This window comes from Populus alba, chromosome 1, assembly GCF_005239225.2.
Source record: "Populus alba chromosome 1, ASM523922v2, whole genome shotgun sequence".
Taxonomy (NCBI): domain Eukaryota; kingdom Viridiplantae; phylum Streptophyta; class Magnoliopsida; order Malpighiales; family Salicaceae; genus Populus; species Populus alba.
The window spans coordinates 40,534,564-40,552,918 of record NC_133284.1 but is presented as its reverse complement, the minus strand read 5'-3'; the positions used below and the strand labels follow the sequence as shown (position 1 = coordinate 40,552,918).

General features: G+C 34.1%; 1 protein-coding gene across 1 annotated transcript; it reads left to right on the top strand.

The window, feature by feature from the left end:
- Positions 1–1,073: 1,073 nt before the first annotated feature.
- LOC118056814 (1,4-alpha-glucan-branching enzyme 3, chloroplastic/amyloplastic) lies at positions 1,074–18,096 on the top strand. The gene is made up of 21 exons (XM_035069174.2): positions 1,074–1,536; positions 1,616–1,687; positions 1,795–1,859; positions 2,074–2,760; positions 3,468–3,640; positions 3,741–3,830; positions 4,369–4,444; positions 5,352–5,459; positions 7,357–7,447; positions 7,591–7,692; positions 8,223–8,325; positions 14,497–14,634; positions 14,697–14,768; positions 14,879–14,983; positions 15,205–15,282; positions 15,390–15,497; positions 15,711–15,791; positions 16,167–16,271; positions 16,504–16,589; positions 16,696–16,750; positions 17,536–18,096. The coding sequence occupies exons 1-21, from the start codon at positions 1,184–1,186 to the stop codon at positions 17,566–17,568; spliced, it is 2,781 nt and encodes a 926-aa protein (XP_034925065.1). The 5' UTR covers positions 1,074–1,183; the 3' UTR covers positions 17,569–18,096.
- Positions 18,097–18,355: the final 259 nt, after the last annotated feature.

The following is an 18,355-nucleotide window of genomic DNA, read 5'->3' as shown; positions in this document are numbered from 1 at the left end:
GCTCCACATGTTGCTTTTCAATAAAGAAATCTCAATAATCTTATATCTCGAGCACTTATTGTCAACCAACAAGTAAGTTGGAGCTATAAATTTTCCAATAAATTAACAATCACCATAAATTTAGTATAACCATAACCATAATTTTTATCATTATTTTTAACATCTTATTAACCATACCATATTATCAATTATTATTATTATTATTATTATTATTATTATTATTTATGTTGTTGTTGTGATCATAGTTATTAAACCTAGACCAGCTTGGTAGGTCGACTCGGTGGTTAGACCAGTCGAGTAAGGCAAAAGACCAGGATGAGAAAAAGCTCAGCAAAACCTGGTTAACCTGTCAGGTTGACCTATGACCCGGGTGACCCGACAAAACCCGGTTTGAGATATTTTTTTTTTCAAATGTTTTTTTATTCTAGCTAGAGACTCCTTTTATATATATAACCTTTTTCAAAGTTCATTAAATAAACACTAGAAGAATGTTTTATTTTTTTAATATGATATTTGAAATCCTTTAGCATGAATATTTTATGTATATAAAAAAAAGTTATGTTTTTTTTAATGTGGGATAATTTTTTTTTTTTGGTTTAAATACTTCAACTTAAAAGAATAATGTAATAAAATAGTATCTTTTTAATGTGGAATAAAAAACCTTTTGAAATAATATTTTAAACTTCATTATTTATAACATGCATAACCTATATTCATATGAATTGTTTCTTAATTTTTTCATATAAAATGTTAAAACTTTAAATATGTATTTTTTAATTTTTTTCAGATTTATTTGAGTTAACCAATGCAACTCGAGACCCGATTCTTTGATTAGGTCAACTCCCGGATTGGTCCTGATAATTATAACTGTGATGTCCTTTATTATAATTTTTTTATATTTTCAATTAAAATATATTATTATAATCTTAAATTAAGTATGAGTTTTTATATATATATATATATATATAATATATATATATATATATATATAATGTTAAAAACAAAATTAACAATTTTTTAAAATAAAAAATTAAAAAAGTAACAAACTGCCTCCAATTATACACGAAGACGGAGTCATGTCTAAAACCTCAAAAGAAAAGCCTCTTGTTCTTATCTAAAACCCCGAAAGCCTCTCGGAGTGTTCTCTGTTTCTGTGTGCTGCTTCCAGTTGAGAACGACGAACATGTTGGTGACTTGTTCAACACTAAACACTTTCTCAGCCTCAATCTCAGTGTCCTCAACCAGATTCTGTCAATGTCAATCTCTCTATCCAAACAATTTCTTTCTCCAAAACAAACCTCATACCACACTAAATTTCTTCAACAAAGTCCGAATAATAAAATGCACAGCCTCAGCAAACCAAAAAGAACAGCAACAGCAAGACTTGAATAATAACGGTAGTAAGAAGAAGAAGAAGAAAAAGAAAGGTGATGATGAAACAGAAGAAGACGAAGAGAAAAAAGGGATAAACCCAGTTGGGTTTCTCACCAGACTTGGCATTTCTCACAAACAGTTTGCTTACTTTCTCAGGGAAAGGTAAGCACATAATCAACTCTTCTCCTTTGAGAAACCACCAACTTTTTTTTTTTTAATAAATATTCCCTGTTGTTTGCAGGTATAAATCATTGAAGGACCTCAAAGATGAACTTTTCAAACGAAACCTTATGCTGAAGGACATTGCTTATGGGTTTGGTTCCTTTCATTCCACCCGCTTTCTCTCTCTCTGTTTATTTTTTTTGAATAAAAAGAGATTAAACAAACCAGGATAAAAAACACTTCACTTTTGTTGTGTAGATTTGAGCTTATGGGTTTGCATCGTCACCCAGAGCATCGGATGGATTTTATGGAATGGGCTCCAGGTTATTGAATTCAGACCACATTCTATTCGATTTGATTCATTGATATTTGTTACCACCGCCACCATCACCACCACCATCATCACCACTTATTGAGTTTTCCGTTTCATCTGTCTTCATTTTTTAACTTTCCGGTTAGATAGCTTTGATTTGTTTTCAACTTCTTGTTTGTTTGGATGAAATTGAAAAATAATAAGGGATGGTGAATTGGATACAGGTGCTCGCTACTGTTCATTAATTGGTGACTTCAATGGGTGGTCACCCACGGAAAACTCTGCTAGAGAGGGTCATTTTGGTCATGATGATTATGGCTACTGGTTTATTATTCTTGAAGATAAACTCAAGGATGGAGTTCAACCTGATCAACTTTATTTTCAGCAGTATAATTATGTGGATGACTACGATAAAGGTGACAGTGGCGATTCTAGTATTGAAGAAATCTTCAAGAAAGCAAATGATGACTACTGGGAACCTGGAGAAGATACTTTTGTAAATAGACGTTTTGAAGTGCCAGCAAAGTTATATGAGCAATTATTTGGCCCTAATGGCCCTCAAACACAAGAAGAACTGGAAGAAATACCTATCCCAGATGCAGAAACAAGATACAATGAATGGAAACAACTACATAAAAATGATCCACCAAGTAACTTACCTCCTTGTACGGTGATTGATGAAGGAAAAGAATATGATATATATAATATCAAGAGTGACCCTGTATGGCTTGAGAAAATTCGTGCTAAGAAGCCTCCTCTGCCATATTGGTTTGAGACACGTAAAGGAAGGCAAGCATGGTTGAAAAAGTACACCCCAGCTATTCCTCATGGAAGCAAATACAGGGTCTATTTTAACACTCCTAGTGGACCACTGGAACGTGTGCCTGCTTGGGCTACTTATGTGCAACCAGGTAAACAAATTCCGCAACTCATTTGTTGCTTTTCTAACATTTTTACTGAGAGCACTGAATCCTGTTTAATTTTGTTAACTAAGCATCGAGGTACTCTTTGGTTGATGGTGATATTATTGTAATGAAAAATAAAAGATGGCTGAATGGAAGTTAACTTTATCCACACAATGATTCGCCTTCACCCTGCATATTTACACAGCCCCCAGAATTACAAGCACCACTCTTCGTTCCTGAAAGAAAAAACCACGTACTGAACAAGTCTAAGTGTTGAAGGTGGGGTTTTGTATTTGACCATAAGGAAAACATGGGACTTGATTTCCATTTATATGACCCTCTCAATGTATATCTCTGGGCAAGACCTTTCCCTCCTTCTGTCTGCCTCTCATCCTCTCTCATCATGGATGATTAATTTGGGCTCTTAAAGATCGCCTTTCTTTCCTAGTTGTTATAATTGGTTCCCTTACTCCAGACTACTACTGGGACCCTACCTTCTCGAAATTAGAAATGCATATGAGGTGAAACAGCTTCTCTAGGATAGTATTGCTCTAGACAACCAGTGTTGTTCTGCTTGCTTGAAATCTTAGTGCCTAGCTCTGTTTCAGGAACATTCCCATTGCCTTCAAAATTTCTACTCTTCTTTAGTTCGATGAATATACTCTGCATATATTAATTATTGGGTTCATCTGAACTTTGTTCATGATTATCAGATACAAACGGGAACGAAGCTTTTGCCATCCATTGGGAACCACCCCCAGAGCATGCTTACAAATGGAAAAACAAACACCCAAAGGCGCCGAAGTCCTTGCGTATATATGAGTGCCATGTTGGTATTAGTGGCTCAGAGCCAAAAATATCTTCTTTCACTGACTTCACAGAGAAGGTAGCTATTCATGTTTTTCTTTATTGATCTATTTTTTACACAGAGTAACATGATTGGCAACCCATACTTCTGTTCCTCACTATGATTTTTCTCATGATAGGTCCTTCCTCATGTAAAGGGAGCTGGATATAATGCAATCCAGTTGATTGGAATTGTTGAACACAAAGATTATTTCACTGTTGGCTATCGGGTGAGTCAAGCACTCTTCCCACACTCTGTATCTTATTTAGAATTGAAAAACCTGGTGAATCTAAGTTTCCCTGAAATGCTGACATCCATAATTTGTTCCTTTATGGTGGTAAGCTGAAACGCATATTCTAATCAATAAGCAGGTTTTGGATTTACTGGATGCTGTAAAATCTTAATGTTTTCAATCCCATTTCTAATGAAGTTTAAACCCTTGAGAATAATTGCATCTTAATGCTAATTGCTATTGCAGCCTCTTGTTTATTTAATTGTGTTGTATAAATGGAACATCTTACAGACTACATGTTCAATGCTAATTGCTATCACAACCTCTTGTTTACTTAATTGTGTTATGTAAATGGAGCATGTTACAGACATAATATATTCAATTTTACTTGAATATCATACAACTAGCCCATTTACTAGCGATCTTAAATTTCTTTCCAAAGTTTATTGGTTTTGTAATCTCAACACATGTTTGGACCCGTGAAGTGCTTTTTTTCCTTGTTCATTGATGAGCGATAATCTCTATGGCAATGCAGGTCACCAATTTGTATGCGGTTAGTAGCCGATATGGCACTCCTGATGATTTCAAACGCTTGGTTGATGCAGCACACGGTTACCATTCCTCATCTGATATTGGTTCATTTGATTCATTAACCTTAAGGTTGTGCTTGGTTTGGGGTAAAAAATTGGAGGTTAAGTGTTAAGGATGTAAGAAAGTGGTTAAAGGGTAAAGTGTTAAGGATGTTTGGTAGATGTGTAAAAATTATATATAATTGTTGGACCCAATAATTTTTAAGTCAATTTAAAAATTAAAACAATGAAAACAATAATAAATAAGGTATAATGGTGAGACTAATTTATTGGCTGGGTGTAAAAAAGAGGGAAAATGAAAGCTGAATTTTGAAAAAAATATCTTCAAAATCTTTCCCCCTTAAAAATTGTTACCCCACCCCTCAATAGGTTAACGCTTAACCCCCATTTTTTTTGGGGGGTAGGTGCTAAGGCCGTTAACTTTTCCCTTCCTAAAAAATATCCCAAACAAGGTTAAAGGGGGTTAATTAACATTTAACCCCTTTTAACTCAAAACCAGTGGCTGTAGTTACCTTTTATTGCTTATATAATAACTATGTTTGCATGGAATCTCATATTGCACCAATTAGGGTGAAGGAAAAATAACAAGGCTAAAGGTCTTGTATCATCTCGTTAAAATTCTTATGATGTGTAGATTTACAACTTGTTTCTGGGCCCTTAACATACAATAGAGATGGGATGTATATATGAAATAAATTCTTAATTCACCTTGAATGTGAACAGAAAATAATCCCCAAACAACCAATTATCAACTTTTGAATACAAAAGTGTTTAAAATTGACTTCTACCTTCAATATTCATCCAGACATATTTTTTCTTGTCTCCTTTTGGCACAAACACTCTCTCTGAACATACACATTGATCATGTTTGTCATTCATCAATTAATTTTCAGCTGAGGCTCTCTTATTGGGGCCTTTTGTTTTACAGGATTGAGACTGTTGGTGTTCTTAGATATTGTGCATTCCTACTCAGCTGCAGATGAGATGGTTGGACTATCACTGTTTGATGGATCAAATGATTGCTACTTTCACACTGGTAAAATTGATCTTATAATCCGTGAAATATGTTTGTCACCTCTCTGTTTTCCTACCAGCTTCTTGATTAGCTTGAAGCGAAATACATCATGTTTTTACTTGAAAGAGTATAATTTTTGTTTCTGTGTAAGATGGCTGCAATGTGCACATTATGTATCTACGCTTATAAAGAGGTTGTTAGGATTAATTGTCTTTGGGAAAAGAAAATGAAGATGAGCCCGATTCTTTTTCATAGTTTTATTGGGCTTTAACCGAGCCAGCCTTGTGCTTCTGTCATGTAGTTGCTGAGGGAGATGGGGAGGTGGCAATATGATGTTTATGTGTAAGGTAGTCTCACAGAGGTCTTTGAGTAACCAATCTCTCATCTAATGGAAATATGAGTTGCTTTCTCTATATATAAGTATTATTATGACCTAAGTGATCACAAGGTAAATGAGCACATAACAGGAACACATACGAAAAGTTAGCATGTGGATTGACAACAAGCATGTCAATCTACTCTAGTGACAGAGTTGGTGGTCATTTAAAGGCTTGAGGTTGTATAAAGCAGAATTGTTAAGCAGATGTCCATGCCCTAACATTGTCTGTTGTTTTTGCAAGAAATCTAGGAACAAATAATTTCCTTTTCCTAATGTACTAGAAAATCATATGGAGCATTTTGATGAACATGTATTTTTAGTGTTCTATCTCCACACCTTGAATGTTGTGGCATGAAATCAATAAATTGAAGGAAAAGGTACCTATTCTATTATGGTGATCGGATTACAGGTAACTTGCCTTATTTATACTAATTAGGGAAGTCAATTTCAATATTAATTTCTCAATTTGTGCATATCACACTTATGCAAGGGCGGAGCTGATATCTCACAAGGAATCTCATACTTGTATAAGCTTTCCAAGTATTTTCTATTCAAAGAGGGACAAAAAGCTCTACCCAATTGCCAGTAAATTTGCCCAAACATCCACCTCAACCAATGAGTTGAAACATGCACTGAAGAATCATGCTGACAAAACTTTTCCTTCTAGATGTTCATAGACATGCATATCTTCATAACAATTCCTTTACCGAAAGCCCATGGTCCTATATAGCTGAGTTATAGTTTATATACTCAAAATAGCATGGGAAAGAGGTTACACCGTGTTGTTTTGTATGAGTTGTATACCTAATTTTAGTTGCAAAAATCAAGGATAATGTAATAATCTCAGTCCATATCCCTGATGTAAAATCCTTTTCATGTCCAAATCAAGACTTGTCTATGTATCAAGCTTTTACTTTTTACTTTTTTAATCTTCATCTTCTACCTGCTTTACTCGGACAAACAATGAATGTCCTAAGAGGATGCAACATTCCTTCACTGAAGATCTTAGTAGTGTTTCTTCTCTCATGTGTGAAGTATTTAAGGGAGTCATATACACTTATGGGCAAAACACCGTTTCAATGTCATGTTAAGATTAACTTCTTTTCTGTTCACACATGTTTTTGTGAAACATTAAAACATCATCAAAGAACCATCTCAACCCAAGAGTTTAAGTTATTAGGCAAGGTCCCAAGATATAATTTATATTATTCTCTAACACACCCTCTCAAGTGAAAGCTATTTGGGCTTGAAACTTGCACATACCCACATTATCTTATGCTTAATTTTTATCAAATAATATGAATGGTGAGAATGTGATACTATGTTAAAAAACCATCTCAACCCAAAAACGTATTAGAGAATAATATAAATTATATCTTGGAGCCTCACCTAACAACTTAAGCTTTTGGGTTGAGATGGTTCTTTGACAAACACAAGGTGATGCAGTGGTCTTGCAAACTTCTCCATAAGCCTATGCCCTTTTGTTATATATACACATTTGTTTTTAATTCTATATTTAACTTTCCCCTTTTTGAATAGGTAAAAGAGGACATCACAAATATTGGGGTACTAGAATGTTCAAATATGGCGACCAAGAAGTATTACAGTATCTACTCTCAAATCTGAATTGGTAAATGTGAACACAAGAAATCATTCAAAAATTCTGTTTCTTTATAGTATCTCCTGCTAGCTAATAATTCTTGAAACATATTGCATCATGTACTTTTCTAGTACATAATTCATGGCATTTCTTAAGATGTTGTCTTTGAGCAGGTGGGTTGAGGAGTATCACATAGATGGTTTCCAGTTTCATTCACTCTCATCAATGATGTACACACACAATGGTTTTGCTTCTTTTACAGGCAACCTGGAAGAGTAAGGCATTTGTTATGTCAATCTTGATTTCCTAATCTTAATTTCATTTTCTTCCCATATATCTATTAATTGTTTTCATAGCTTCTTGACTTTATAGGATCATTTAATTTCTCAAACATTGCTCAAGTCCTCTCAATTAATCAAATCTGCCCCTAATTTGCTTTTGTACCCTTTGAATAGATGATATGTTTTTTTGGTGCTTATCCAAATTATATATGTTGCTTCTAAGATGAGCAAATGACTATAATCCCTAAAATGCATAAAAAATTGACATGGTACAAATGAATTGGAGGCTAATGGCAATAAGAGCTATGGGTTAGTGGTACAAATAGAAAGATCAACTGCTATTAAGGAAAAAGATCCTATTACCATTTGTCCAAAAAAAGGTCTTTAGTTCTTCTCAAAGCAGGGTTCTGGTAAGTTATCCGTGTCACTAGTTTTAATTCCATATCATCTATTTTTCAAGAATTTTTTCAATGTGTGCACTCAAGGTTGTGGCGTGTTTTGAAACAAGTTTTGTTTTATTGCAGTTACTGCAATCAACATGTTGACAAGGATGCATTCTTGTATCTCATTTTGGCAAATGAGCTATTGCATGCTCTTCATCCTGATATCATAACAATTGCTGAAGATGTAGGTAACTATGGTTTATGCTGTAGTTTACTATATGGCCTTCCTTGTTTATTTCTTTGGAAGAAACTTCTCAAGCTAATGAACTGCAAAAAAAAAAAAAAAAAAAAAAAACCTTGTGCTTTTGTTGACTTGAAGTCATCTCTTTGAATTTTGTGGTACACCATCCCCATGTAAATATAATGCAAGTCTGTGCTATAGTTTTTTAGGTTAGGAAGTTCCTTCTAATCATTTTCAGGGTCTAATTTTGTGGTATAGCTCACTACAATTTCTTCTATGTACTCTTTTACTTGTTGTGGGGGGAGTTAACTTCGTGTTGTTTGTTAATTGATATAAATTTTCATTGTTTGGTAGATATTTCCACTTAAATTTTATTTAGGATTGATTATTTAGGATTGAACATGTGATGAGGCGACAATTATCTCTATCAAAGGAGAAGTGGGGAATCTATATTTTAAACTCTTAAAAAGGGCTATCTCTTCTAAGAAGTACCACCATACAGAAAAAGATAGGAGTTTAGGAAGAAAGAGATTAATGGAATCTAAAATGTAGGAAAATAAAGGGAAAAAAACTATAAATAAAACAATAAGAGGAGCAATAAAACCCTCAATGGGAAAAGATAAATAAAAGTTGATCATCGTTTACAATAGTATTTGACCCTATTTATACTGTTACATAGTTCAAATCCAACTTATATAGGTCATCCTAATTCTATACAAATATTGATATTAGATAAAAAGGTTTATTAAATTCTAATACTAGCTAAACTCCTATTCTATTATTACACAAGTGAATCCTAAGCTAATCTTCTAGTTATCTAGTGTATTCAAACTCTGTTAGTTGATTGCTTCTTTTTGGTTGACCATGATTTCTAATATCATGGTCATTTTCTCATTCAACTTTTTTAGTTGATTGCTTCCTTTATGATTGATTTCAGTACTTTTTCCCTGTTTTGTGATGAACAATCATTATTCTCTATGATTGGTATGTGTATATTTTAGGAGTACACAATGCCCTTTATTGTTGTATTTATCAAATGAAGGAATGTCAACCCAATCACACTTGTATTGAAGTCAAACAATTAAATCAATGAAGTATGATGTGAACATTGTTCACCTAAAATTAATTGATCATGTTTTAAAACATATCTGACATGTCAATCGTTTTAGCCAATTATTTTAATTTTAAAAACTACATGTGCTCAACATTTAGGTTTCCACTCATGCATGTCTAACCCATAATCAATTACCTTGCCCAATAATCAATGCCATACCTATAAAATCTAACCTTCCACTAAATTTACTCATAAAAAAGAAATGAAATTAGAGCTATAATCCTCTGTAAAATGATAACTTCAATTCCTTTTCCTCACCACTCCAACTATGTTCCTCGGACGAGCTAATGTATTAATATACATGTGGATAAAACTAGAGAACATCACAAAGACAAAATCCTTTTTACAAATCAATCTCACAAACATTAACACATGGAAAAATATAACTCTTTTACGGCTCAACATTTCTGTAATCTCAAGTACATTCAAATCTATCACAAAAATACTATGAAAAGAAATGAGGTGTTACTTTTTTGGTGTTGTCACTCCACCTAGAACTTCTACCAAAGAGTTGTTGATCCCCAAACCTTTGTGTGACATTTTGCTAGTTTTTCTTCAACAAGAAGTCAACAATGTACAAAGACATGTGAACACTCAATAAATATAGACTCTTGGTTAGTAGTGATAGTTTTTGAGTGTCTAAATTTGTGGATATGTTTTTTAATGAATTTGATCACTATTTTCAACCCACTAGGTGAAGTAATTCGTTGCTACCACAATGTAGTTATGCCCTCTTCATGATGGAGGATGTATCATGCCAATGATATCCGTTTCCCATCCAATAAATGTTCATGGTTTGACTCCTACATTGAGTTCATTAGAAGGCACATGTTGGATTGGACCAAATTGTTGATGTTCTTGGTATCTTTTTACATAATTAATCTTTGGTTATGCTTGGTAAATGAAAGTCATGATTCATAATAAGCCACCCCATCTTATTTCTAGTTTGGTGAGTTCTAGAATGCCCTTCATGAAACAAGACCAGCAAGGTTTTTTTTGGAACTAAACATTTTAACAATATTCTAGTCTTATATCTTGTGTAATATATATTTGCTAAGAGTATATAATTGACTGTTTTTTTTTTTTTGAAAAACCTTGAACTTTTTGTGAAGGATTTCACAAGCTTGTACTTGATAGAAAATTTTAGCAATAGTTTTGTGGTTATTGTCATGTGCTTTTTTGCACTTCTCAAATTGTCATGATATTCTTGTTGGACATCAGCCATGGCTGATTGATCAATGATTTTGACAAGGATAATGCCATAACTAAACTTGTCTTGTCAAGTACTTTGATACATGTTGACCCAAGTCATTAGCTTTTGTATTTTCTTACTGCAAAAACAAAATAAGATTAGAAATTTTTTTTAAAAGATTTGTGGTTATAATATGATATGGAGCTAGAGTTGAGTGTTTACACTTATATTCTCCAAAGACATTAAAGTAATGAATCCTTAGTTATCGTGATTGATTGTGGTTGGTTTTGCTCCAAACTCTAGGAGTATTTATAGACTTATAATGAAGACATCATATTCAGCTTGATTGTTTATGCAGGAAAAATCAAGATAAATGGATAAGGTCACATTATGATCTATTGAGGGATATTATGACTACCTTTACACCAATTTTATCTTAGTCTTGGATTTATCAAACCATAATTGCCATGAAATAATTTATTGACCAAGACCTTATGTACTGATACAATGCTTCAAATGGCGCCTCATACCCAATGTTGGCATAGGAAATGTGAGTCTTGACTCTTCTTAAATAGCTGGCTCTGACTAGTTGACCTCAACAATTTATGCTTTTCTTTTGCACTATCATCATAGTCTTTTTTCAAATAAGCTAGTTGGTCAGACTTGGCTTTGAAGGAGTATGATAGTGTGAGCACCATGTTTGTTGATGCAACTCCCTCATTGTCGCTTGCTTATGCATTATAAGGTTTTTCCAGTTCCTCGGACCTTTAAAGTATTTTGTTCACTTACCTATTGCACAAGGACTTAGAATTCTAGTTATTTTACCTTCTCCTCCCATGTGTTGTCATCAGGAAGGGTTTTCTAACCTTGATCCATCATGCCATCATCCAAGAAGCCATCAACTTCAATAATCATGTTCATTTTTTCATTTAGCTGTTTTTTTGTTTGGATAAGCGTATATGTTGAAGCCTTCTCACAGCTTATGGGTTCGTTTGGAGTTTTGACATTTTTGCTATCTTCGAGCACTGTCAGTGTTGTCTCTTTTACAACGGGTGCATGTTCTTCTTTTATTGAGGTGGCTTTCTTAATAGCATTTTCTCATTGCTTTTGCTCAAGAGCTAACACTATTTTCTCATTGTTATGGTGTTTGTCTTCTTTGTTCAATCTCCAAGGGTGCTTAACATTATGGACAATTTTGTTTTGTCATTGTGGTTGTGGTTGTTGATTGATCCCTGCCTTTACCTTGTTGCCTTTTCATCTTTGAAGTTGGTTGCTTTTTCACATTCTCTTTTACTGTCTTAGCATTAGCTTTGTCTATTTTTCTAAAGATTTCTTCCATTATTTGTCTCCTTAGCCTCCTAGATGGGGGTGGTGTAGGGATAAGAACCCTCTTCATCCTTTTTGTTAAGGTTTGTGGTTGTTTGATGATTATGTTCTTAACAAATATCAACTAATGATCAATTTGGACCTGTTTTGCATAAGAGCAGGTGAGGTCATGTCCAATAATGATCATTTTGGTGTACTTTTAAGAACCTAATTGGTACTTGTGGCAATTTGTTTTCGACCATTTTGTTAGTCTGTGTAACATCCAAAACCTATTTCTTAGGCATGTGCATCCTCCCTTTATCAAGGTGTCCATGCATTGGATTCTCCTAAAACGAGCTTTGGACAATAGTTCTTGTCTTCATCTCCTTTCAAGATCTAAGAGATATTGGTGATGGCTGACAAGTTCATCACAACTCATCACTTGGCTTTGGATGATTTATGTTGTGATTGGTACTTGTGTTAGTCATTTTCAGCAATTCTTTTATGCCTAAATGTTTTGGCTTGTTGTTGAGGTATTGCTTGCTTAACATTACCCCTTAACTATAAGGAAGAATTGTGTGGTGGGAGGACACATATAGACCTCACTATGAGACTATGAGGTATATCTTGGGTTTGTCAAACTATCCCTCTGACTTTCCATCGTCTATTTCTTTTTCTAGTATTAGCATCCATGACCAACTTTATCCTTTAACATGGTTGATGAGCCTTTGTTGTTTGGAGCTCTCCCTTTACAAGGAGCCCATCAAGCTTGGGGATAACTACTGCCGTAGTGATTTTGAGAATGAATTATTATCGCCTTTCATCTTCTTATTCAAAAAACGGATGTATCCAGATTCTAGAGCCTTCTGGATTCATTTTCTAAAGACTACACAACCGTTGGTGTCATGTTTCCAAAAGTTATTATGTCAAAATGGTCTGAATGCCTCTTAATGGGGAATCTCTTTTCTTTAAATAGTCAAGTATTAACATGTTTACACCCTGTAATCGCTCCTGGACCTAATTATAATCTCTTTAAAAAGGTAGTTATGTACACCTAATTTCCTATCAATCAATCTCCTTAAACCAAACTACCTAAATCAATTAGCCTTCCTAAAACAAGATAGTATAGCTAAACCCCCCCTTTAAATTGATGTTGTTGGATAAAGAAGCATCAATTTATCAACCATAAATTGATGTCAATGATGAGATAGAGCCTTAGTAAACACATCAATCATTTGGGACTCAATAAAAATGTAAGAGCGAGTAATCATATATCTATTAAGTATTATATGAATAGAATGATAATCTATTTTAATGTACTTGGTGCGTTCATGAAAGACTGGATTAACAACAATTTGAATAGCATTGGTGTTGAGGAGTAAAAGGTTGAGGAATACCAAGTTCACCCAACATACCCTGAAGCCAAACAATCTCAATGCATATGAATGACATAGCACAATATTTAGACTTGGTGGCGGATTTAGAAACTTGATCTTGCTTCTTACCATCATTTACTGTAAGTATTTGGCCCTATGCATATTGTTATAGAGTTTAAATCTTATTTACATTGATAATCCTAATCCTATGCATACATTGATATAAGATAAAAAAGTTTATTAAATCCTAATACAAGCTAAATTTTTCTTCTATTAATACCCAAATAAATCCTAGGCTAATCTATTATGTTGAGGACTTATGCTTTGAATAGGACTATATCTTCAAATTATTTGTGGGCATTCAAAACTTTGTTGGTCAATTGCTTTCTTTTGGTAGATTATAACCTCTAGGTTGACTGCATCTTCAATTCTCTTGGTTGATCAAGGAATCTTCCAGCTAGGTCAATTCTTCTGATTCATGATCGATTTTAGCTCTTTTTTATTGTGATGAATAATCATTGTTTTCTATGATTAACACGTGTATATTTATTTGAGATGTAAACAATATAACAATATCATTTACATGAATTGTGTTTTGTAGCCATATTTGTGTTGGGCAAGATAGAATAGTCGGTTAGCATCTTTGTCTCTCTTGTGTGGTCAATTTTTGCATGAATTGATAACTTTTGGAAGAACCCTAAAAAACATGTGATATGATAGTTTTTTGCATTTTCTTCAAATGGCAAAAAATTTCCACATGGATAGCAAGATAAATGCCAGCATGGCTATAGAAAAGAAGGAAAAAGAAAAAGATAAAAATCAGAAGAAACCATGTGTTAACTGAACAGACAGATCCTGTTCTCCCAATGATCAAATCTTTTTTGGCAAACCCTAAAGCCCTATGCTCTCTTCACCATTTCTGCTCAAGCATAACTGCTATATGCATAAGCAAAAAGTTTGGATGCAATGAAGTCTACTGAAAGCAGTGAAAACCACTTGATCATGCATGCTTTTGTTTGGGCCACATTCTAATCAATATCATCGTCTGTGTTTTTATTGCAATTGTTAATTGTGTCTCAATGCCTTTGTGTTGTTATCTAGATAACATTTAGCACTAATTAGTTAGCTGAGCTGGTTTTAAATAAAATTATGTGGCTCTAAAAAAGTTTTGTTTGTTTGTCGCTCAGGCAACATTTTATCCTGGACTTTGTGATCCTACTTCACAAGGGGGGTTGGGATTTGATTATTATGTCAACCTTTCTGCACCAGAGATGTGGTCGTCTTTTCTAAAGAATATTCCAGATCATGAATGGAGCATGAGCAAGGTGTGCTGTTGATTTTTCTTTCTCTCAGGTGAACATTTACTAAATTTGCTTCTATGCTGCAGATAGTCAGTGCTTTAATGGGCAACAGACAATATGCTGATAAGATGCTTATATATGCTGAAAATCACAATCAAGTAAGCATCCCTTCAATAAATCTTTGTTCTAGCTCAAATGTTTGCATGCTACTTTACTGTATGCATGTTTGAATATCGTTCACATCCTTCTATAATGTTCTGCATGTCAGTGTATCTCTGGAGGGCAGTCATTTGCTGAGATATTGTTTGGTGAAATCAACGAGCACACTCCTGGCTCTACAGAATCTTTGCTTAGAGGATGTTCACTACACAAAGTAAGTGTTGCCACTAGCCTTCGCATATGCAGAGTGTAATCAGCTTCAATTGTTTTAGTGGCACTGTAAATTGAGATTAGGTAAATATCCATTTCTGAATGGCAGTTAAAGAGATATTTCCTTATGTGAACTTAGTGAGCATAAATCAACTTCCATTCCCTTTTCCCACTTTTTCATTTCACGAGTGTTTGGTTCAATATATTTTATTCATCTTGACGTAGATGATCAGAATGATTACCTTCACAATTGGTGGGCGTGCTTACCTCAATTTCATGGGCAATGAATTTGGGCATCCCAAGGTGAGATTTTGGCTTCAGTCCCTTCTATTTTCATCTTATATATTGGCTAGGTGAAGCATCTGCAATTTGAAGACTTTACTTGTGTTTATGAATTTTCTCTGTCTTAGAGGGTTGAGTTCCCAATGGCAAGCAACAACTTCTCATATTCGCTTGCTCATCGTAGTTGGTATCTTCTGTCAAATGAAGTGCATCACAATTTGTTTTCCTTTGATAAGGTATCAGTTTTACTCCTCCATATTAATACAGTTTATGCAGTACTGCTTTAAGCTTAGATTTGGAAGGTGAAACTTCCAATTGGTTTGCACCATACATGTTCTAATATAATATGCGCAGATTTATTTTTGTTAAATTTTATATTCTTTCGGTTTTGGACTTCAAATACATTGACTGTTGTGCTACCAGTTTAATTGACTTTCCCTGTGTTTTAGGACCTTATGAATTTGGATGAAAATAACAGATTGCTTTCAAGGGGTTTACCACACATTCACCATGTGAATGACACTACCATGGTACGGGTGTACTTTCTTTCCATACAAATTACTTTGTGCATGCATGTCCACGTGCATTTGAGTATCAAAACTTGAAAAATATCGTGCTCCTTTTTTAAAAGCTTGCATTGTTGTAAAATTTCTCAGAATCAGAATGTACAAACATGTATAAAGCACCTTAGGTATGCTAATACTCTAATAACAAAGACATTTGAAACTTCTTGGAACTCAAATTCTAAAATGGGCAAAGTTTGAGACTAAGATACTAGCCATCGTCGAACAGACCTTTTGTGGTATTAATACAGCTACTCACTTTATTTTAGCTATTGGTAATTTCTGGTGAATGGCAAGTCGTGTAATATTTTCAGTAATTGGATGATTCACTGCTGTTTACAGGTAATATCATACATAAGAGGACCTCTCCTCTTCGTATTCAACTTTCATCCAACTGAAGCTTATGAAAGATATAGTGTAGGTGTGGAAGAAGCTGGAGAGTATCAAGTACGTATGGTCGATGCCTGTTCTATAATTATATTCACTGTTCAGATATGCTGTTCTCAGTTTTTAGTTGCTTTGAGGATTATATGATCAAAGCATAATACATAATACTTTTTTAGTCTTAGCACTGCTAATTATCTTCTAGTTCATTTCTCCTCGCCAAAACATTCCTGGTAGTCTGATTCTACTCTTCAACAAATGTCTTTTTCTTATTTAACTTGTACTGATGTTGCAGATCATACTAAATACTGATGAAAAGAAGTATGGAGGCCAGGGACTTGTAGATGCTCAGCAACATATTCAAAGAACAATCAGCAGAAAGTAATTATTCCTCTTTTGGATCTTTTGCTTGTATAAAAATGTTTTTTCCAAATTTATTTTTCCTTTTCTTTTCTTTTCTAATTGTATTCCATCCATTTATGCGCAGAGCTGATGGCCTCCAAAATTGCTTAGAACTGCCTCTGCCTAGCAGGACTGCTCAGGTTAGTATTTGCTTTTCATATTTTTTCTTTTTCACTACTTTGGACGCTTAAACCTATATCAGATGACTCTAGACACCTAATGTACTGCTTTCTATATTAACAAATAGTGAAGAAAGAGCAAGAACAGAAAGATTGTTTGCAATTTATTACTGTCAAACCAAGTTTTCGTTCCTAATCCTCAATATGCATTCATGCCAGGAACCCCAATCTGGTTTACAGTTTGGGATAAACTTCATGAATATTTAAACCACACATGCAAACCATCACATCCACATGCCATGGAGTAAGCTTCAATTTGCTTCATCTTTTATGGTCATCAAGTGGCTGCCCCTTGTACAAATTCTTCTGAATTGATGCTACTCTCTGAACTTAAAACCTGGAAATGGCAGCAACTGAATTCTTGATCATACTTTCCTTTCAAATTGAGTGTCATGCATATTGCTTAAACATTGTTTGAGCTGTAATGAATTGTGATTATGGCAATCAGAGTTTATGCAGTTGATCTTCATCACAGAAGATCCATTTAGCTATTGCCAGTGTTTATTGCTCGTGTGAATGGCACTACTTTTGCATGTTTTAATGGTATGTTAGGGTTCCTGTTGCATTTGAAATCAAAGCTGTAGCACCCTGTGCCATTTCTACTCATCATGTTCTAGTTACGAAGATATTCATGGATCCGAATACCCTATACTACATGGAAGAAAAAATCCTCATCAACTATGCCACCCAACAGTTGATTTTGCAGGAATTATTTGTGTGACCAAAAGTTTGTTTCTTTTCTACAGGTTTACAAATTAACTCGCATATTACGAATTTGAGTTGTCTTCTATCATTTTGGTTTCCCAAGGAACTTGAAGGGTAGCAACTCAAAACCCACTGCTCACTTCGACTGTGTCATTTCCAAGAGCAGTTTCATAAATTATCGAATGTTCAAACCATACATGAGATGGGAATAACATATTGCGCTCCATGGTTTATGATAATTTTTTGAGGTACTAGCAGTTAAACGGTTGCCGCTGCATCGAAGGCTTCACTGCATGAGTTTGGACAGTGATCTTATCTTTTTGTGAGACTGGACCAAGTGAATAATGGTCACGCTGCTTGAAGAAATGGAAAATAGAAGGTTTTCTGCATACCAACCTCGACAATTTCAGTAACAAATGGAAATACCCCTTCGTTGTCTACATGGTAGAATGTAGAATGCAAACTCCACATAATAGCAAACAAATATTACTGATGTTATTTGCCTTTGTTTTAGGTAGAATCCCATATCCTTGCAGCCTAGCTTTCACTGGTTTGATGTCCACTAAAATTTGTTGAATGGATTTAATTTTGTGTTTAGTTAATTCTTTCTTATCATTTCAAATAAGTTTCCTTTATTGAAAACTTGAGTTATTTTTCTTTATGCATGTATTTTTAAATAAAATTTATATTAATCTAAAGAGGGAGTTTCAATCAAAAAGCAAAAAAGAAAAAAAAAACTGGTTTAAAAAACCTCTTTCTTAACTCATAATATTAACAAAAACCTGAAAGGGATGGAAAAAACATTGTTTTTACATACATAAAATGTAGTGGCTTATAATATTGTTTTTTCTTTTATTTGTT